The sequence below is a fragment of the Procambarus clarkii genome, chromosome 51, assembly GCF_040958095.1.
Source record: "Procambarus clarkii isolate CNS0578487 chromosome 51, FALCON_Pclarkii_2.0, whole genome shotgun sequence".
Classification (NCBI taxonomy): Eukaryota; Metazoa; Arthropoda; class Malacostraca; order Decapoda; family Cambaridae; genus Procambarus; species Procambarus clarkii.
Window position 1 is genome coordinate 9,427,701 of NC_091200.1, and position 23,458 is coordinate 9,451,158.

General features: G+C 47.2%; 1 protein-coding gene across 42 annotated transcripts in view; it reads right to left on the reverse strand.

The window, feature by feature from the left end:
- shot (dystonin-like protein short stop) overlaps positions 1 to 23,458 on the reverse strand; it is a 629,765-nt gene that overhangs the window by 190,507 nt on the left and 415,800 nt on the right. For all 42 annotated transcript variants that reach the window (XR_011222655.1, XM_069303987.1, XM_069303980.1 and 39 more), the window contains 2 exons: positions 17,126 to 17,293; positions 11,068 to 11,160 (listed from right to left, as the gene is read on the reverse strand). Coding sequence is in view for 41 of the 42 variants with exons in the window: in XM_069303987.1 (XP_069160088.1) it covers positions 11,068 to 11,160; positions 17,126 to 17,293 (261 nt within the window). In the remaining variant the exon portion in view is untranslated. The remainder of the gene's footprint in view (positions 1 to 11,067; positions 11,161 to 17,125; positions 17,294 to 23,458) is intronic.

Below are 23,458 nucleotides of genomic sequence, written 5' to 3' on the forward strand. Positions count from 1 at the left end.
TCCCGTCTCTCACTCGACCCTCTCCCGTCTCTCACTCGACCCTCTCCCGTCTCTCACTCGACCCTCTCCCGTCTCTCACTCGACCCTCTCCCGTCTCTCACTCGACCCTCTCCCGTCTCTCACTCGACCCTCTCCCGTCTCTCACTCGACCCTCTCCCGTCTCTCACTCGACCCTCTCCCGTCTCTCACTCGACCCTCTCCCGTCTCTCACTCGACCCTCTCCCATCTCTCACTCGACCCTCTCCCATCTCTCACTCGACCCTCTCCCATCTCTCACTCGACCCTCTCCCATCTCTCACTCGACCCTCTCCCATCTCTCACTCGACCCTCTCCCATCTCTCACTCGACCCTCTCCCATCTCTCACTCGACCCTCTCCCATCTCTCACTCGACCCTCTCCCATCTCTCACTCGACCCTCTCCCATCTCTCACTCGACCCTCTCCCATCTCTCACTCGACCCTCTCCCATCTCTCACTCGACCCTCTCCCATCTCTCACTCGACCCTCTCCCATCTCTCACTCGACCCTCTCCCATCTCTCACTCGACCCTCTCCCATCTCTCACTCGACCCTCTCCCATCTCTCACTCGACCCTCTCCCATCTCTCACTCGACCCTCTCCCATCTCTCACTCGACCCTCTCCCATCTCTCACTCGACCCTCTCCCATCTCTCACTCGACCCTCTCCCATCTCTCACTCGACCCTCTCCCATATCTCACTCTACATTTGTCATTCTTACTAGAGATTTAATTTCCTTCCATAGTACTAATTCTCATCTTCCTTTTCCTCGTTCTGTTCTTCCTTCACTGTACGGCCTGCTGTATCCACACCTCACACACCTGGAGCATACCTCGACAGGGTATCGAGAGTTCTTATACTTCCCGAGCCCGACCTGAGGCCAGGCTTGACTTGTCATACTTTGGTCTAATTGGCTGTTGCTAGGAGCGGCCCACATACATCCACTACAACCCGGTTGGTCCGGCACTTCTTGTAGGAACGTATATAATTGCTTCTTGAAGAGGTCCACCTTCATTCCGGCAATATTTCTAATGCTTGCTGGGAGGCTGTTGAACACCTGTGAACCTCTGATGTACAGACAGTGCTCGCTGGTTGTGCCTATGGCACCTCTACTCCTCACTGGTTCTGTGCTGCATCTCCTTCCCCATCTTTCGCTCCAGGTATTAATTAATATCTATATGATAAAGGCCTTGATATCATCCACATCATTTGAAATGGCCACTTCAGTTACTGGATAATACCACACCCATAATGTTGAGTACTAGACGCCTCTCCCCCTCACACACACACACACATGTAGATGTAGATATGATAGAGCCCAGTAGGCTCAGGAATCTGTACACCAGTTGATTGACGGTTGAGAGGCGGGACCAAAGAGCCAGAGCTCAACCCCTGCAAGCACAACTAGGTGAGTACACACACACACACACACACAGTCTGTACACCAGAATCTGTACACCAGTTGATTGACAGTTGAGAGGCGGGACCAAAGAGCCAAAGCTCAACCCCCGCAAGCACAATTAGGTGAGTACAATTAGGTGGGTGAGTACACACACACGTCTTGAGCCGCCCACATGCCGACCAGCTGTTCTCCAACATGTACTGTGACGCCACGAGTTCGCGCGCATGCGCGCTCATGTGTAAATATCCAGGCACCAACTGCTAAATAAGGACATGACTGATTGGGCAAAATAAAGAGGAGTTATGTGCTAAATAACCGTTTATCTCGGCCTGTTGTTCACATATAACACAGTGTTGTTGTTCATATATAACACAGTGTTCATAGTTCATAGAGACGGTTGTGTTCAGTGTTAAGATGCCTCGCTATACTGTACACAACATGTAGACTAATATTACGTCACTTGTGAGTTTTGTGCAGAGTCGTGTGAGTAGTCTAGGTGCAGCTGGTGTCCCAGCTGGCTAGGTCGCTGGGTACAGGTGGTGTCCCAGCTGGCTAGGTCGCTGGGGTACAGCTGGCTAGGTCGCTGGGGTACAGCTGGTGTCCCAGCTGGCTAGGTCGCTGGGGTACAGCTGGTGTCCCAGCTGGCTAGGTCGCTGGGGTACAGCTGGTGTCCCAGCTGGCTAGGTCGCTGGGGTACAGCTGGTGTCCCAGCTGGCTAGGACGCTGGGTACAGGTGATGTCCCAGCTGGCTAGGACGCTGGGTACAGGTGGTGTCCCAGCTGGCTAGGTCGCTGGGTACAGGTGGTGTCCCAGCTGGCTAGGTCGCTGGGTACAGGTGGTGTCCCAGCTGGCTAGGACGCTGGGTACAGATGGTGTCCCAGCTGGCTAGGACGCTGGGTACAGGTGGTGTCCCAGCTGGCTAGGACGCTGGGTATTTCCTCACCATAGCTCCTGGTCTCCGCCTCTGGCAAAGCGGTCGAGTGTCAAGACCACAATTTGTCTAATCGCATTGTATCAGACAGGAAGAGAAAGTTGGTTGCCTAGTGTGGCGACGCCTACGCCCGAGAGGCGAGGGCGTGGGCGTGCACGTGGGCGGAGGCGACTAATAAGGGAAGTAAAGCCAGTCCAGAGACGGGAGCCAGCTGGTCGCAGGGCCACCACCACCAGGACCCACAGAGCCTCACACCTCCACTTACGACATTAGTACCTCTTAACTCAAGTCATGGCGGCTTGGTCTTTGTTCACTAAACAGTTTACGAGCTCTGAAGCGCTACGTGGTCGTCTCTAGCTGAGATATTATTTTGGACGACTTTATACAAACATTCACATATTCGCCAGACTTCCATGGACCGCACACCTGGAGAAGTCATAGACAATATACTGAGCTGGTCTGAGACTCGGCTACTGACTTTCATTACTAGCAAGTGTAGTGTGAAGGAACAGAGGACAGGAAAGTGGCCAGACATTGGACAAGCTCTCAGGCAAACATTACAACAGCTTTCAGGATGCTCGGTAACGAATAAGTCACAAGACGTTCCATCACCTACATGAGTAGTAAACATGAGACCCGATCTAGACTGTGCCGCTTATTTACACACACACACACACACACACACACACACACACACACACACACACACACACACACACACACACACACACACACACACACACACACACACTAGCAGAGCTACACCCACAGGCTACACTCCCACGCGGTGGGCAAGTACCCATCGTCCTCGGGGTCTGGGTGTGGGCGCGGAATCCAGGCCACAACCCACACCCCGGCCGGGCTCGGGCAGTAGAACCCCCAGAACCCTCTCCAGGTATACTCCAAGTATACTCCAAGTATACTCCAGGTATACACCAACACCTAAGGAAAACAAATTGGGCAACAGCAACCAGCCGAACACCACCACAGTTCCCATCACCGGCCGCTCATTTGTTCACAGCTCACAACAGGCACTCATTTGATCATTCCCATCACCAGCCGCTCATATGACGACCTTGCCATAACCGTGCCACCTGGCATGCTTGCCATAACCGTGCCATCTGGCATGCTTGCCATAACCGTGCCATCTGGCGTGCTTGCCATAACCGTGCCATCTGGCGTGCTTGCCATAACCGTGCCATCTGGCGTGCTTGCCATAACCGTGCCATCTGGCGTGCTTGCCATAACCGTGCCATCTGGCGTGCTTGCCATAACCGTGCCATCTGGCGTGCTTGCCATAACCGTGCCATCTGGCATGCTTGCCATAACCGTGCCATCTGGCATGCTTGCCATAACCGTGCCATCTGGCATGCTTGCCATAACCGTGCCATCTGGAGTGCTTGCCATAACCGTGCCATCTGGCATGCTTGCCATAACCGTGCCATAACCGTGCCATCTGGCATGCTTGCCATAAGTACACTGCCATTTGTTGTCTTCGTGCCAGTTGTAAACTCGTGTTTACAAAGGTAAACTGTGAGGTAGCCAAAATTTGTAAAATGAGAGCAATTCGTATACAATGAGAGGAACCAATAATAATGTATAATTCTGTATATATAAATATAAGCGACAGCAATTGTCAAATTCAAATGTTGGAGTACACGCTCATTTTTTTTTTACTAACACATTTGGGCACATGTGCATGTGTGCAGCTGCACACATGGTGCGACGGTCGATTCGACCAACACACAGGTTGGTCGGGTCGAGGCCGGTGTGGGCAACTCTACGGAAGGTGCACGGAACATTTGACTATAGAGGTTACGCCACAACACTCCCGTGGCAAGGTGCCCCCCTCCCTCCCACACACACACACACACACACACACCTACAACACGCATGTTGCGTTGTATTGTCAAAACGTATTAATAAATTATGACCACGCTAATAAAACATTAAAAATACAAGATACAAAAACAAAGGAGATAAAAACCACTGTGACCAACACAGTAGCCACGTACAGTGCCTAGAGGCCCTCCATATCTTACTGACACCTACCGTTAACACCCCTACCCCCCAGGACTCCAGGTCCCCCCTGGCTAGCACGGCAGATACACAGTACTGGCAACCTGTGTATTATGGCTACACACTACTGGCAAGGTGTGTATTATGGCTACACAGTACTGGCAACCTGTGTATTATGGCTACACACTACTGGCAAGGTGTGTATTATGGCTACACAGTACTGGCAACCTGTGTATTATGGCTACACACTACTGGCAAGGTGTGTATTATGGCTACACAGTACTGGCAACCTGTGTTTTATGGCTACACACTACTGGCAAGGTGTGTATTATGGCTACACAGTACTGGCAAGGTGTGTATTATGGCTACACAGTACTGGCAACCTGTGTATTATGGCTACACAGTACTGGCAAGGTGTGTATTATGGCTACACAGTACTGGCAAGGTGTGTATTATGGATACACAGTACTGGCAAGGTGTGTATTATGGCTACACAGTACTGGCAAGGTGTGTATTATGGCTACACAGTACTGGCAAGGTGTGTATTATGGATACACAGTACTGGCAAGGTGTGTATTATGGCTACACAGTACTGGCAAGGTGTGTATTATGGCTACACAGTACTGGCAAGGTGTGTATTATGGCTACACAGTACTGGCAAGGTGTGTATTATGGCTACACAGTACTGGCAAGCTGTGTATTATGGCTACACAGTACTGGCAAGCTGTGTATTATGGCTACACAGTACTGGCAAGGTGTGTATTATGGCTACACAGTACTGACAAGCTGTGTATTATGGCTACACAGTACTGGCAAGCTGTGTCTCATGCTCCCACGGTTTCGTCTCTTTATGTAAGTTATTAATTAAGTTACCATCAGTAAATAAATGTTGTAGCTTGGAGGAGGTGAGAGTACTGGTGGCCACCATACAAGAGGCGGGGAGCAGGGGTGCTAGCGCGCACATCACAGCACCGCGCCCAGTGTGCGTCTCTTACAGAGGAGAGGCAGGCTATATCAGCGTCTCTAACAGGAGAAGAGGCAGGCTATATTAGCCCCTCTAACAGAGGCGGCGAGCCAGGCTATATTAGCACCTCTAACAGGAGGAGGAGAGGCAGGCCATGTTAGCGGCCAGCTGGCGCCAAGTACCCGCCCGCGTCAGGTTGTCGGGCATACAATTACTTGCTCTTCGTTAATTACTCTGTTAATGTTTATTCTTTATTTAGCGTGTCTTGCAAGGATGGCAAGAGCCTCCTAGCCACTCTGGGAAGGGTAATAGAGCCAGAGAGGGCCACAGAGTTGACTTGTCTGGCTCTTCCCTCACATCTGAAGACTTTCACCTTGCCAGGTGTGCGCGCGGCCGCATACGGCACGGGTCATTAAGCACGGACATGTGACACGATGCCGTAACTGTCTGTCTGCACGTGTTACAAATATTAATGTGGATGTCTATATGCCAGCGTGCACACGCTCGTAAGGCGCACGAAAGTCTTACAGGTGGATTGAAGATGCCAGACTGATGTCACTATAACACAACTAGCTAAGAGAGAAGGTATACCAATGTTTACGTTGCATAATAGAAAAGTGAACAAACATGAACTTCTCAGAAGAACAAATCCACAAGGGCCGTGACGAGGATCCTCGTCACGGCCCTTGTGGATTTGTTCATTTGATGCATCACGTTAGTGTGATCTCTGTTTGTGATGAACTTCTCAGGAACTTGAGACTAAATCAGGGCCTGAAAACGGCACAGCTAATAGTCTTAGATTATAAAGACTGGCCAGCCGGAGGCCGGACTAGCCTCGGCAAGTCTATCCGGCTCCATCCTGACCTTCCTCACACGAGACATACTTCATACACATGGAATATACTTCTGCATGTAACGTCTGTAAGCAGTGAATTGTAGTGTGATGGCTGTGTGCTGTTGCCAGGTAATACTCGATGGTTCAGTGTATGGGTCACAAGACAAATAAAAGAAAAAGGTTATCACTCGCACCAGATATGAGGCCGCACTTAATAAACAGGATGAGTGACTGGTTCACGGAATACCAAATCCCAGAAAAAGTCACAAGCCTTGTTAAATGTTCCCTCGCATCATAGGGGTTTCAAACACCTTAAATCGTTTGAAATTTGATTTTACTTCAATGAGGTTGTGAACCGAAAAAGTTGTACTTGAGAGTGTTATGTCACTGATTGGTTCATTATTTATGAAGATTGGCAATCAAAGTAAGGTGTGAAGTGCCTAAATAACCAGCACCCACTCTAAACACACACACACACACACACACACACACACACACACACACACACACACACACACACACACACACACACACACACACACACACATTCATTTGTGGAAGCAAATTCTATTCATAATTTTAAAACTAGGTATGATACGGAAATGGGACCGGAGTCATTGTTGTAAACAACCGATGGTTTGAAAGGCGGGATCCAAGAGTCAATGCTCGATCCTGCAGGCACAAACAAGTGAGTACAAATATGCAAGTACACACACACTACCACCAAGCAACACACAAGTTTACCACCACATATAGGCATATGCTTTTCAGAAACTACTACTAGTAACGGGTTCACCATAGCCCGTGCTGCTTGGAGCTTGTTCCGAGTAGCTGAATCTATAACAACAACATACTACTAGAAATAATAATAATAAAATTATTATTATTATCAAGATGATAAACAGAGGAATGGGAGAAGACTGTAGACTTTACACAGGACCCAAGTGCCTTACCCCCATACCCCGATGATGTCACCACCCTGGCATGTCACACTCGGGGGGTGGGAGGGGGTGAGTGGCCAGCTATCAATATAAAGCTTGTCCTCCACTACCGTGGACACCTCTACTCTTCCTTCCCCACGCCAGTCTCAGCGCCATACACATGTCGTACAGTGTTGGGGTCTTCCTGACGTGCGGACTTCAGCAGTATATGCCAGGGCTGTCAGGGCCCTCGTGCGAGGCGTTATCATACCTGTCACACTCAACTCTCGTCACCTCTTCTAAGCCCTTAACCCGTTCTCTCCACACTTAGTTAACCCACAATTATCTTCGTTAACACTTCGGGGAGTGTTAACACACCATCTATTTCCTAGATGGTGACGCTGCTGTCATCACCAGGGGCGCCGCCCGCCGCCTTCACGGTAGTCTGTCTTGCCTCCCCCTCTCATACAGCCTCCCCCTCTCATTAATACCTCATACAGCTTCCCCTCTCTTCTTCTCATACTCACCTGTCCTCACCTTTATCACTGCCTTATATCACAACACTTCTCGTCTCGGGCCCTTCTTTAGCACCGTCGCCCCCTTCTCCCCCCCCCCCCCCGCCCCGGAATAAGCACACACCTACTCTCTCCCCCTCCCCCCCCCCCCTCCCTCCCTCTCTGTCGCACCTCCCCGACGTCATCCATGTGCTCTTTCACCAGCTCTTTTGGTATTTCCACTCACCCCCCCCCCCCGCCTCGTCCCATCCCACTGAGCCTGCCCCCCCCCCCCAGTCACCCCCCCCCGCCTCGTCCCATCCCACTGAGCCTGCCCCCCCCCAGTCACCCCCCCCCCTCGTCCCATCCCAGAGACCACCCACATTCTCGTCAATGTCATCACTCACAAAAAACATAAGAATGCGCTGAATAAAATGTGAAAGATAATCATGATAATGACTGAAATAATTACTACATTAAATATAACGCTGCCGTTAACTCATTCTGGTACAGTTCTCAGTGTAACCTATCCACCTGCTGTAACACTGTAATTGCAGTATTTGCATAAACAGTAAGTTAGGTGTGACAGCATAGCTCCCATAATGGCATTAATTATAAAAGCTAATTTGTACAGGTTTGCAGATGAGCATTACTGATGTACGAAGAGCGTGGCGTGATGCTACAACACTGCAGGCACTCAAACCCAGTGATAACCCAACGGGGTTATCAATGGGTTATCAACGGGGAGTAGAAGAACTCCCAGAACCCCATCAACCAGGTATCAACCCCATCAACCCAGTCCGGGACGCGTCCTGTTCACCTGACACGGTACCGCGGCCCGCACTGCTGCTCCCGGCCATATTGGGAAGCACATACCAGAGGGATCACTCACAGTTCCAGGAAGGGACTGGAAGGTCTCCAGAGTCGGTCGACCGGAGGGATATTACTTTCCCTTTCCAGGAGAGTGGCGCCCATACACCTCCGCCGCCGACCACACTCCTTATCTCCCTTATCTCCTCCTCCACCCTTCATGCCCGGCCCATTGTTCACGGGGCCAGTTCTCACCCAAGGTCCACCCTTCATCCCGGCTCACTCATAACCCCCATATAAAGACTCATTCACCCTCTAAGACAGACGTACCCTTCCTTCCCACCCAAAGCCTTTCTATGCCCTCTAGTCTAACCTTCACCCCATCCCTTTCTTTAACGTACCCAGCAGCCCATACCTTGCCCCCCCCCATCCCCTCCCCATCACCCTAATCCTTACCCCTGCAACAAGGTGGCAGAAACCCCACCAACACAATAAACTCTAGGCGTTCCAATATTCCAAGTCTCTTCTAAATTCATGCCATGTTGGTATCGCGCGCTTGTGTGTTCATGGCTATACACTATGCACCTGACCTGCCGGGCCACCACCCGAGTGCACACGGCACTCATGAAGCTCACACTATTACTCTGAAGCGAGTGCTTATTTAGCATTACTCAGAGAGGCGTATAAATCTATGTTTAAAGCAATTGGAGCCGTGACACGCGATGGTGGCGCAGCATTCACAACAAAGGCGCTCTTCAAGAGGGTCCAGCGAGGCCTCAATCTGTGCTACGCTACCATTCTTGTGGTCGCTTTACACACATCACACACCCACAGATCTCACACATCACACACCCACAGATCTCACTGCAAGAATCACCATCAATCCAAGTTGAAGGACATAAGAAATGAAGGTAATCCTAGCCAATCAAATCTTTATTGTATGTGTGTTAGTTTACGACTGGTTCTCCAAGTGTGTCTTCCCTACACTGTCACCTGCTGGGAATATTTTGTAACTACCAGAATGTGTTAATACAAAAAAATAGTAGTTTTACTTAGCTTGCTCTTGATAAAAACTGTGAAATCCTTCGTATAGTCACCGACAGCTGTATAAATGACAATGTGCAACTGATACAAAACAAGAGGAAACATTAAATCTAAAAAATTCTTGAGAACTTCTTTGATGCGGTACAAGTTAGTGGTTGGCCACGTGGAGTCTTGTTGATCACACACGTGTGTCATCAACATTGATGACCAGTGTGACACACTCGTCACACTGGGTAGTTAGGCAGCAGCGGCCGTGGAGAAGGCTCGTCCTTACCTCTGCTGTCCTCCTCATCTATTGTTCCCATATATATGATTGCAACAATAATATTGAACAATCACCAGGTTTACAGAGCTGTGCGGGACACGCGCGCACCATCAACAATCACCCACACATCCTTACTACCGTCTTCCTGGCCAATATAAGTTACAGCAAAAGTGTAGCGTACAAGTCCACGTCACACATCAAACCAGCACAGTTTGATCAATGTCCACCGGGACTTAGAATCTTCACCCGACCAAAAAGCGGCAGCCTCGACCTTGGCCAGGATATTAACGACCAATAGCACCATCAATTCCTTCCTTGGAAACATCTTCACTCACACAGCGCTGGAGTTAGCAGGGCGACCTGTCAGAACTACGGGTTGGTGTCGTGTCCGGGAGCTGTAGTCACGGAGGAGCAACTCGCCCTCCACTCTCAACGGGGCTCCACCACTACACACTATTTTAATCCAACAATGAAATAAATGCCACTTACATACTTCCTCCCAAACACTGAATAAACGTTTCTGCCATTCTCATCCACCCCGTCCAATTGTTCTCCTACCCCCACTGACATTTGTCATTTTCCTTCCCTGTGTGCAGGTGGGGAGCCCCTGTGTGTGCAGGTGGGGAGCCCCTGTGTGTGTGCAGGTGGGGAGCCCCTGTGTGTGTGCAGGTGGGGAGCCCCTGTGTGTGTGCAGGTGGGGAGCCCCTGTGTGTGTGCAGGTGGGGAGCCCCCGTGTGTGTGCAGGTGGGGAGCCCCCGTGTGTGTGCAGGTGGGGAGCCCCTGTGTGTGTGCAGGTGGGGAGCCCCCGTGTGTGTGCAGGTGGGGAGCCCCTGTGTGTGTGTGCAGGTGGGGAGCCCCTGTGTGTGTGTGCAGGTGGGGAGCCCCTGTGTGTGTGTGCAGGTGGGGAGCCCCTGTGTGTGTGCAGGTGGGGAGCCCCTGTGTGTGTGCAGGTGGGGAGCCCCTGTGTGTGTGCAGGTGGGGAGCCCCTGTGTGTGTGCAGGTGGGGAGCCCCTGTGTGTGTGCAGGTGGGGAGCCCCTGTGTGTGTGCAGGTGGGGAGCCCCTGTGTGTGTGCAGGTGGGGAGCCCCTGTGTGTGTGCAGGTGGGGAGCCCCTGTTTGTGGGGAGCCCCTGTGTGTGGGGAGCCCCTGTGTGTGGGGAGCCCCTGTGTGTGGGGAGCCCCTGTGTGTGTGCAGGTGGGGAGCCCCTGTGTGTGTGCAGGTGGGGAGCCCCTGTGTGTGTGCAGGTGGGGGAGCCCCTGTGTGTGTGCAGGTGGGGAGCCCCTGTGTGTGTGCAGGTGGGGAGCCCCTGTGTGTGTGCAGGTGGGGAGCCCCTGTGTGTGTGCAGGTGGGGGAGAGAGCAGTACTCACCTGGAAGTGGAGGATGATGGTCCATATGAGACCGAGCGTCAACTTGGGGTTCCCATCAACGATGTCCTCACACCGGATGTTCACCAGCTTGATCTGTAATGCCAACATTATTACTCAACCTGGGCACTATAACAGTCACCATCACCCAGTGTGACTACAACAGTCACCATCACCAAGTGTGACTACAGCAGTCACCATCACCCAGTGTGACTACAACAGTCACCATCACCCAGTGTGACTACAGCAGTCACCATCACCCAGTGTGACTACAGCAGTCACCATCACCAGTGTGACTACAGCAGTCACCATCACCCAGTGTGACTACAGCAGTCACCATCACCCAGTGTGACTACAGCAGTCACCATCACCCATTGTGACTACAGCAGTCACCATCACCAGTGTGACTACAGCAGTCACCATCACCCAGTGTGACTACAGCAGTTACCATCACCCAGTGTGACTACAGCAGTCACCATCACCCAGTGTGACTACAGCAGTCACCATCACCAGTGTGACTACAGCAGTCACCATCACCCAGTGTGACTACAGCAGTCACCACTGTTGGAAAGTTTCCAACACTAATACATCATTATTGTATTATAATGCATCATTATTGTATTAACCATAGTAATAACTAACACTACTAATATGTAGAATTAATTCAATTAATGTTTCTATTACGAAGCAATATATTTGCTAAATTCTTTGTGGTCAGAGTGACGCCGTGAGGAACGACAGGCTAAAACATTAATCTCTAAACATTTACTTGCATCTAAACAGTTTAGTTAATGACATTCCTTTACTAAGGATAATCCTTTATTTAGTTGATTATTTACATAGCATATTATTGCTTACTGAACTCGTTCATTTAGGTGTATTAATAACTGCAGTGGAGATCATTATAGTATAAAACGATTTATATAAAATTTCTTAATGCAGTCTTAAGCTGACTTGCATTATGCAAAAATATATTGCATCTTAATACTTTTATTAGTGACATAAGCACTTGTCACCAGTCCTTACTTCCCTGATTAATTATAAGTAAAATAGAATACTTTAAGCTCGAGAATACTTTGCGCGGGCTGCGCATGCGCATTGCAGCCCGGGAGGGGAGTTCGGAGACGCCACGCGTGTAGACGACGCCATATTAGCGGCGTGTTACCAACGTGCAACAGAGCAACGTCTCGCTCGTGTTATTGTCTTTAAATTTCGCTCCTACAACCACGAGAGCGGTGTCACGTTATTTGGCACATCACGGCAGTGTCCAAGGAACTAATCAACTCTACAGCCCATAATTGATGTCTTATCACGGCAGCTGAAGACGAGGGACCTGGAATCGTTCCTACATCAACGGACACTTGGCCTGGTAACTATTAATAACCTTTCTTGTAACACTGTGATCACATGTTATATTTTAGGGTAGTTGTCGTTAGGCTGAGACATTACAACAAAAATCTAGTACGTCTCCTTTCTAGCAATATTTATTTCTAGCACTTTATATAGGATTATATTATATTAATGTTTGCAGAAGAATTCTGCAGTGACATATTTTAGGAAGAATTCTGCAGTGACATATTTTAGGAAGAATTCTGCAGTGACATATTTTAGGAAGAATTCTGCAGTGACATATTTTAGGAAGAATTCTGCAGTGACATATTTTAGGAAGAATTCTGCAGTGACATATTTTAGGAAGAATTCTGCAGTGATAGGTATTTTAGGAAGAATTCCGTATGTATCTGTAGGTAGTTACGTGGAAGAGTTCTACATTGTAATCGTCTTTCAGCCCCCGGGTCCACGTCACCCGAGGTGCTAGGCTTCCCCACCTTTACGTGCAACAATTTTTCCGACGCAACACGTCGCCAGTGGAGTGTGGCAACCGATTTCATCTCACTTAATTTCACAGCTAAGCTGTTAATTGTTATTGGAGAGATACTAACCAATATAGATACTTAATGATCTAATGAGATCAATGTAACTAACCCTTTATTTTAGTAATATTCTATATTATTGTAGTATTCTGAGGCACATTCGCCTGTAATTACTATCACCTAATTCATTCCATATTCAATATAATTTACTAACATCCTTAATGAACTGGTGACGAACCACACTGGTTCCTAGATATATATGAATTTCTAGTATTTCCCCCCCCCCAATGTTGATATTTGAGGCTTTTAACTTTAATTAATTAGTAATACAGTCCATTCATTCTCTCTAAGTGATTGTTTAATAATTTCACATACATAGGCACTGGTTCTATAGTGTCAATCGCCTATCAATCCCTTTACTTGTAAATGGATTGAACAATCCCTAAACAATCCCTTTACTTGTTTTCCCTCTTTTCTCAAAAGTGGGTGGTCCTTCGAGTATATTAATTCTCTTAATTAAATAATTCCATATTTGAATCAAATCCCCAGATACCCAACAACCATCACCCAGTGTGACTACCTTGGTCAATGGTAACTACATGCCACCTGATTTTATTACTAAAGCTTTGTTTAATAACAACATCAGTCAATTTCCTGTCTGGTAATTATATTGGTCAGCTTGATCTAAACTATAATACGAGTGCCATAGGCACAATCAGAGAACACTGTATAAACATCAGAGGTCCGCGGTTGTTCAACGTCCTCCCAGCGACTATAAGAAATATTGCCGGAACAACTGTGGACATCTTCAAGAGAAAACTAGACTGCTTTCTTCAAGACGTGCCGGACCAATCAGGCTGTGGTGGGTATGTGGGCCTGTGGGCCGCTCCAAGCAACAGCCTGGTGGACTAAACTCTCACAAGTCGAGCCTGGCCTCGGACCGGGCTTGGGGAGTAGAACAACTCTCAGAACCCCATCAAGCAGGTATCAACCAGGTAATACTACTTTGTCTGATGTGCCGAAATGCCTTATTGACTGAGCCTCAGCCAATGTTTGGGAACACTGAAACAATGTTTCCTAAACATTGAAACAAATGCTTATTTTTTTAATTAAAAAAATTTAATTAAAAAAAATACAACCGGTTGTTCTCCAAAGGAGCAACAACACTGTAGAGGACCAGACTGAGCTGTACCGTCTACGTCAACCCTGTCAACACTTGCACTCTTAAGTGTACTCAAGTTATACGGATATCTGTAATGTATCAAGTTTCTACAATATATAAACATCAGTGTGAAGAGTACCAGCAACTAGCAGATGGTAAAGGGAGTAATTAGCGAGCGTGAGATGAGGTGTGTGATCCCCGTGGAGTTACGCCACGCCAGGTATCACCCTCACAGTATACCCAAAATTTGCCAGTGCAGGCTATTAAACACATGGCTCTGTATGACTAACCATCCTGCGAGATGGGGACTTGTATTACCACTGCTACCTTATTCAATCTTGTGGTGTTGATATCCTCAAAATGCATCCGGAGTCTGCCAGTGCAGACCGCTTATCACATGCCTCTGTATGACTAACCATCTTGTGTGATGGGGATTTTTTAGCATCACCTAGTTAGCTTCTTTTGACACACTGTACTCCACTTCATATAGTCTAGGGTAGCTGCACTAATGCAGATGTACCTCATATCTTAATAAAAAAAAAACAAAAAAACTCTAGGGTGCCGCGCCCCAGCGGTTACACTCAATAGCCCCCGCCACATGACAACACACACACACACACACACACACACACACACACACACACACACACACACACACACACACACACACACACACATACACTCACACACTCTCACACACTCTCACACACTCTCACACACTCTCACACACTCTCACACACTCTCACACACTCTCACACACTCTCACACACTCTCACACACTCTCACACACTCTCACACACTCTCACACACTCTCTCTCTCTCTCTCTCTCTCTCTCTCTCTCTCTCTCTCTCTCTCTCTCTCTCTCTCTCTCTCTCTCTCTCTCTCTCTCTCTCTCTCTCACACACGCACGCGCACGCGCGCGTGCGCCGACTCTGTATACCTGCTCGACGTATACGTTTGTGTAAAACTATAGTGAACATTTTGGAAAAGTATTATGTAAACGAAAAAATCTACAGTTGTGTGTTAGGACGAGCATCAGCCAGGTGTCAAGTGGCACCTATGGGTGAGCGTCAGCCAGGTGTAGTGGCACCTATGGCTGAGGGTCAGCCAGGTGTAGTGGCACCTATGGCTGAGCGTCAGCCAGGTGTAGTGGCAGGTGCACATTCCTAGTCGGTGAAAGTGATTCTGTTAATTGTATTTCCTAGGTGAAGGTGTGGAGCCCGAGTGAGTGTCACGTGTACGTCTCGAAATAGGTGTGGGCCAGGTGTCTAGTGGCATGTATATACCTGCGTGATGGGGTTCTGGGAGCTCTTTTACTCCCGAGGCCAGACTCGACTTGTGAAGTATCTGAAGGCGAGCCCAAGTGTAAGACAAGGTGGTGGGGGGCGGGTGTGGGCAGGGACGAGGTGGGCGGGTGTGGGCAGGGACGCGGTGGAGGTGGGCGGGTGTGGGCAGGGACGAGGTGGAGGTGGGCGGGTGTGGGCAGGGACGAGGTGGAGGTGGGCGGGTGTGGGCAGGGACGAGGTGGAGGTGGGCGGGTGTGGGCAGGGACGAGGTGGAGGTGGGCGGGTGTGGGCAGGGACGAGGTGGAGGTGGGCGGGTGTGGGCAGGGACGAGGTGGATGTGACCACAAACACTGTACCGTGAGTGGGTTCCTCTCTACCCCAGCACAACCGTTGCCCTCCACACAGCTTCTTGAGTTTTCTTGAGATGATTTCGGGGCTTTAGTGTCCCCGCGGCCCGGTCCTCGACCAGGCCTCCATCCCCAGGAAGCAGCCCGTGACAGCTGACTAACACCCAGGTACCTATTTTACTGCTAGGTAACAGGGGCATAGGGTGAAAGAAACTCTGCCCATTGTTTCTCGCCCGGGATCGAACCCAGGACCACAGGATCACAAGTCCCGCGTGCTGTCCGCTCGGACGACCGGCTCCAGAGTCAAACCCTTGGTTGGTAGTCAAACCCTCACGACATTACAAATTACTGTGGAAATTAGCCACAATACTATATGCGGACATGAAAGGGGATTACAGATGTTTAAAAGCAGGCGTGATCTTCCTTCTTGGAACAATATGCTGCTTCAATATTTATGTCACCACCTTGTCTAGGGAGCCGGTCGGCTGAGCGGACAGCACGCTGGACTTGTAATCCTGTGGTCCCGGGTTCGATCCCGGGCGAGAAACAATGGGCAGAGTTTCTTTCACCCTATGCCCCTGTTACCTAGCAGTAAAATAGGTACCTGGGTGTTAGTCAGCTGTCACGGGCTGCTTCCTGGGGGTGGAGGCCTGGTCGAGGACCGGGCCGCGGGGACACTAAAAGCCCCGAAATCATCGAGATAACCTTCTATATATTTTCTATATTTTTTCTTTCCAAGTTCAACAACTTTTGCATGTTTCTTGTACATTTTGTAAGCTGTTGTATTTAATGTCTGCGTGCACTGTGAGTGTCTGCGGGTTCACTGCAGTTTCCCAGGAAATGTTAGGCATTTTATAGTTCATGTCTTCCCAATCACTGCCTCTATTGCTGAAATTATATGTATTAAACGACCCGCCCCACAGTAAATATTTCGACCCATCCTCCTCTTTAGATGGTTAGGTACGATTTGTAGCTATGTGGACCATCGTACATATATTGACGTAATGGACAATTAGATAGTGGACAAAGAATAGAATTTGTCATTATTCACTTTATAGAGTTCGGAAAAAAATAAAGCTAAAATCAAACATTAATATTCCTAAGCCTAGTATAATACACACATGTATTATATTATGCTTCATATATCATGTATTAGGCCTAGGATGGTTAGGATAGTTTTATTAGCACCTGCCCGAAACGCTTTGCGTAATAGTGGCTTTAGGCATTGTATGTACTAGCTCTATCTATAAATCCATCACTCTTTGTAAAATCTCTTGTATGTATGTACCTTACCTAAATAAACATTTATTTATTTATAAATACAAAACTTTTTTCCGGTTTGTCTAAATTTAATTGCACAAAATTCTACTATATTTTGAGAAGGGAAGACTCACCTTGCGGTATCTCAGGAAGTCGAGGGTGAGCTGGACGTTCTGGAGCATGTGGAAGCGAAGGCGGCCACGCTCTCGAGGGAGGTGCTCGCCCGACAACACCTCCAGCAGGGAGATGAGGTTGTGGCCGTCCCGCAGGTCCTCGAACAGGTCCCGCACCTGCTTCCCCGCCTACAGGAGCGACACAAACATAGGTCAGTAACATGTCACTATACAAGGTGCATCAGAAATAATATATATATCTAAATCATATCAAAACATGATAGCTATACAAGATTAACGAAAAAAATAAGACATGACGTGATGGAAAAAAATAAAGACAATAAAAATACACTGAGACTTTAAACAAACTTATTCTTTTTTGGTGTAGACATTTAACTGATTATCTATTACGGAGAAAGATTATTATGACGTCATTACCTACTAAGATCTTTCAATAAATTTATCATTTTTTTTTCTGTGGGGGAGGTTTCTGTGGGGGAGGTTTTTGTTAAACGTTAGAAATTAAAATTGAACTACTAAAATATAAATTTCAAGAGAATAACGTATGATAGTGAAGGTGCATTTAGCTACCGTAAAAGCAGGGAACCACCAGGAAATACGCGACAGCAATACAGAGAACACAAGCACCAGGATATACAACACTCTATACATATATCATTCACATCAAAGCAACTGTGCATCAGTATTACAGCCATTACTATATACGGCAGCACTTAACCTACATGCCAGTCATCCTTCATGCAACAGTGGTCAAATTTAACATTCACTAGTCCTTCCCTTCATTGTGAATTATTATGCCTGTGACAGAAAAAAAAAGAGATGTTCTCATAGTTTCCTCTACAATCGGAGAGCAGTAAACATTATTATGATTGTACCATGTAGGAGATAGAGGGTACATGCAGTCATCACTACCCGCACTTGTCATCAAGTTGTCAGCTTCTCTCCATGCTCAGTACACAACCCATACTCTGGTGTTTACACGTGACGGGGCTTCCGGTGTAGCGCCATGAGCTGCCTGCCTGGAGCTGGTGTCCGGGGCCCGCCCGCGCTAGTTCTCTCAGTCTGGCGGCCACTCCCTCCTCACTCCTCTATATACAATAAACGCCCGTCGCGCCAAGGACACACACGCACACCCAACCATGAAGAGGACAATAGTGCCACTACCCACGCAACACAAGGTCACTCCATCCTCCACAGTACCTACTGACTATATCGAACAACCGTCCCCCCTCCACCCCCTCATTTGAATTAACGATTGTTACTAGGAAGTATTTATCCGTTTAACAGAAGCCATTGATAACGCGTCCGAACTATAAAATATGAGTTTTTATTGTGTTAGTCTCATGTTTAACACTTAAATTACTTACTTATCAAACAATGTTTACCACGGACCACACACTCATGGCGCCACAAACATTAGCCATAACATACAGGTCTAGTCAGCAGCACAGGCCCTTCTTGCCCTGACCTCATCCCCGTGGAGCGAGTGCATGCAACCCAAGATTGCAGGAAAGGCAATTATCAGGAGAAAGCACTAAGCCATTATCACTATATATTATGACTATGCACAGGAGAAGCGGAACCAAGGCAGACAATCGCGGCTGCTTAGTCACCACGCTCTATGTATGAGCATCTTTGGCGCCACCAGGACCACCGGCGCCACCAGGGCCACTGGGCCCACCAGGACCACCGGGACCACCGGGACCACTGGGCCCACCAGGACCACCAGGACCCACCTACTTTAGCCTCGTGTCTCACTTTACTGCAAATTTCCCTTCCTTATATACCACTCAAACTCTTAAGAAACAACCTGGACGTGTTCATCAAATAAATTCAATATATTAAGTGAATATTTAAGATTTGTTAAACTGTTATATGACATTTTCATATCTATATATTTTTGTTCCCCTGCGGCTTATTTAATTAGATAAAAAAATAACTTTCAATAAGTCAGATTCATGTGAAGGGACGGGAGCTGCCAGTGGAATGGGACGAGTGAGTGACAAGTGAGTGACAAGGGCTTATATTTTGACCAGAACACCTCCATAAAGAGACCCTGACGCCAACTTTGTTATTTTCTAAGGAATGAGTCATGGTGGGCGGTGGTGGTGTGCGGTGCGGCGCCTGCACTACGCCTTAAACAATGTGGTCATACAGCATATATAAACCGTTCATGCTTGTTTATACCCAATGCTGTGAATGGACGTGGCAACAAGCTGCGACTGTTGCATATTTTGATAAAGTCTGCTCTTACCCTTCGCTGGATGGTGCAAGTCAGGAGGGGGAGGTGCAAGGGGGAGGGGGGGGTGACGGGAGATGGGGGGTGACGGGAGATGGGGGGTGACGGGAGATGGGGAGACGGTACAGAGGGGAGACGAAATAAAGTGCGTATTTCAAAAGGTGCAATAGGGAATCAGAGGGTTGGAAGAGGGTACGGTAAAAGGGAGAAAGGAAAAACACTATTAGTAAACATCGAGAACAGTGAAAGGTAAGACATAATTCGTAATTCCTACACAACCTACAGACTCTGGGCAAGGCCTTCCCCTCTCCTTGTCATCATACAACACTTCTAAACAACAGTTAAGATACGAGAGAAGATATTAAGGGAAATGATACAGTATAAATTACAGTATGAACAAATCTAAATGCAACCTTTTGGATATTTATAGTGGCTTGTACTGTAGTGTGTACTTTGAGCCGACACATTCAATACATTGATGATGATAAAGTATACAATTTTGTTAATACATTACTAACTTCACGTCGGATATGAATTCTTACATTAATCTCTATAATAATAACACAGAACTATGAACTTTAGTGAACTAATTAATCAACAAAATATTATAAATTAACTAAATGAAGAGACTAGTGAAAACCTTATCATAAGTACGATGGAACACTGGCAGTTTCCCAGGCGAGACCTGGGCGCTGTTAGGAACTAGGCTGTTCTAGTCACTTGAAATTACAGAGCTTCATTTACAGAAGTGATATTTGCCTATTAGAGAAATATAGAGTAATTGCAGCAGCACGTTGAGCATCTTGAGAATGCAAATGCAGGAATAACTAAGTAAAAGTAAGTGTATGCAAATTGACGAGTATGCTATTATTCCTGCTAAATTTGCATGTGTAAATTATATGTTTTAGTTCCTTAGTCATGCTAAGTTGCATACTGCATGTCAGTAATTCCTTTGTAATGGCGTATGCAAATTTCTTTTTCGGCTTATACAAATTTAATTAAGGTAAAGTGCTGAACAACTGGTTAATGAATACGGGAGACATCTCCCGTCACGCAGGGTGCAGTTGCATCTCCACAGATCTCCAGTATCAGCTATTGATACTGGTAATGGCTCAAAAGGACCACCACTTACGGGCTATTCATGCCCGTGCCACATTTTGGGTGGCTTAATCTTCATCAATCAATCAATGGTTAATGAAATGCAATCCCTATCTGGTAGTTCTGTTAACTGACGTGTAAGTTTCAATTTGGGCAAATGATGTGTAAATATAATTATCCTAATTTAAAAATGTTAATAACCAATTGTTTGTGAGGGTTACGCTTTTCTTAAACCTAGGCCGAACCATCGTTAAGGTAAAGCTGGTTAAGAGTGTTCCAAACACCAGCTGATGGTGCTGCCCTGCCAGGTCTATGCAGGAATTTAAAGGAAATCATTTGTAAACCTAATTTCAGTTAACCCTCAAGTATTATATGCAAGGTTATTGAGTTAGTAATGTTCCTTATGACTGTAGATGATGGACAGTCACTCAATGTTAATGTGGAGACCTAGGTTTAATGAAATATTTAATCACGCTGGCAGTGATTAAACAACCGTGGACATCTTCAAGAGAAAACTAAACTGTTTTCTAAAGGAAGTGCCGGACCAACCGGGCTGTGGTGGGTATGTGGGCCTGCGGGCCGCTCCAAGCAAACAGCCTGGTGGACCAAACTCTCACAAGTCAAGCCTGGCCTCGGGCCGGGCTTGGGGAGTAGAAGAACTCCCAGAACCCCATCAAGCAGGTATATGTATATGTGGGCCTGCGGGCCGCTCCAAGCACCAGCCTGGTGGACCAAACTCTCACAAGTAGAGAGTTTGGAGTAGAAGAACTCCCAGAACCCCATCAACCAGGTATCATCCAGGTGAGTGAGTGTAAGCCTGGCAACAGAGGGAGGTAGACTTGCCTTCCTGGCGGAGGCCGGAGATTTAAGCGCCAGTTGGAGTTGTATGGTGTGAGTGGCAGTGATGAGGGTTGCCGACGCTCTTATGTATACACTAACGTATTCCTTTACCTTTTGGGTTCATTCACTGTATCAGAATCGGTGGTCAGCAGTGTTTGTAAGCCATGCACAAACAAAGGTTTCAATTGACTACGATTTTATTTGAGAAGTGTTAGTGGTATTTAGGTGTCTCGCCTGTGGATTTGTTATGTAATATGACTAAGTGATGAGTGAGGATTATTGATTTAATGAAATCTCTGGTGCTTGATGGGGTTCTGGGAGCTCTTCTACTCCCCAAGCCCGGCCCGAGGCCAGGCTTGAATTGTGAGAGCTTGGTCCACCAGGCTGTTGCTTGGAGCGGCCTGCAGGTCCACATATCCACCACAGCCTGGTTGGTCCGGCACTCCTTGAAGAAAACTATCTACTTTTCTCTTGAAGTTCTCCACGGTTGTTCCGGCAATATTTCTTATACTCGCTGGGAGGATGTTGAACAACCGCGGACCTCTGATGTTTATACATTTATAGTGTTATCTGATTGTGCCTATGGCACCCCTGCTCTTCTATTCTGCACTTTCTTCCATGTCGTTCACTCCAGTATGTTGTTATTTTACTGAATGGATTTGGGGCCTGGCCCTCTAGTATTTACCATGTTTATATTATTTTATCTCTCGTTTTCTTTCTAGCGAATACAATCAGAGAGCTTTGAGACGATCCCAATAATATAGGTGCTTTATTGCATCTATGTATGCCGTATATGTTCTCTGTATTCCCTCTATTTCAGCAATCTCTCCTACTGTGAAGGGGGAAGTGAGTACTGAGCAGTACTCAAGACGGGACAACACAAGTGACTTGAAGAGAACAACCATTGTGATGGGATCCCTGGATTTGAAAGTTCTCATAATCCATCCCATCATTTTTCCGACTGACGAAATATTTGCTTGGTTATGCTCCCTAAACGTCAGGTCGTCAGACATTATTATTCCCAAATCCTTTACATGTTGCTTTCCTACTATGGGCAAATTTGATTGTGTTTTGTACCCTTTATTATGTTTAAGGTTCTCGTTTTTACCGTACCTGAGTACCTGGAATTTATCACTGTTAAACATCATGTTATTTTCTGTTGCCCAGTCGAAAACTTTATTAATATCTGCTTGTAGTTTTTCAATGTCTTCAGCAGAGGTAATTTTCATGCTGATTTTTGTGTCATCTGCAAAGGATGATACGAAGCTTTGCCTTGTATTTGAGTCTATATCTGATATGAGAATAAGGAAAAATAGTTGTGCAAGGACTGTACCCTGAGGTACAGAACTTTTAACTGCGTTTGGACTCGATTTTATCTGATTGACTGATACTCTGTGTTCTGTTGACAGAAAACTGAGTATCCAGCGTCCTACTTTTCCAGTTATTCCCATTGACCTCATTTTGTGTGCTATCACGCCATGGTCACATTTGTCGAATGCCTTTGCGAAATCCGTGTATACAACATCTGCATTCTGTTTTTCTTCTAATGCTTCAGTGGTCAAGTAGCTGTGAGAGGCATGATCTTCCTGCTCTAAATCCATGTTGGCCTGGGTTGTGGAGGTCATTGGTTTCCATGAAACTAGTGACCTGACTCCTGATGACTCTCTCTCCAATATTTTTATTATGTGGGACGTTAGTGCAACTGGTCTATAAATCTTTGCCAATACTTTTCTCCCTCCCTTATGTAGAAGAGCTGTCTGCTTCTTTAAGCGCATCTGGTATCTCTCCCGTGCCCAAGCTCTTCCTCCACACTATACTGAGTGCCTGTCCTACTGGTACTTTGCATTTCTTTATAAACATTGAATTCCATGAGTCTGGACCTGGGGCTGAGTGCATGGACATATTGTCAATTTCTGTTTCAAACTCTGCCACGCTCGTGTTGATATCAGTTATATTTACAGGGGTTTGGATATCACGCATAAAGAAGTTGTCCGGATCTTCCACTTTCATGCTGTGTATCGGGGTGCTAAACATGTCCTCATACTGGCATTATTGGCCTCATATTGGTGCATTATTGCTCATTTGTTCCTGCCGAATGGAATTTTGGCTGGCACTTGGATGCATAATTCTTAATTCGCCAGTTTCTTTAATAAATC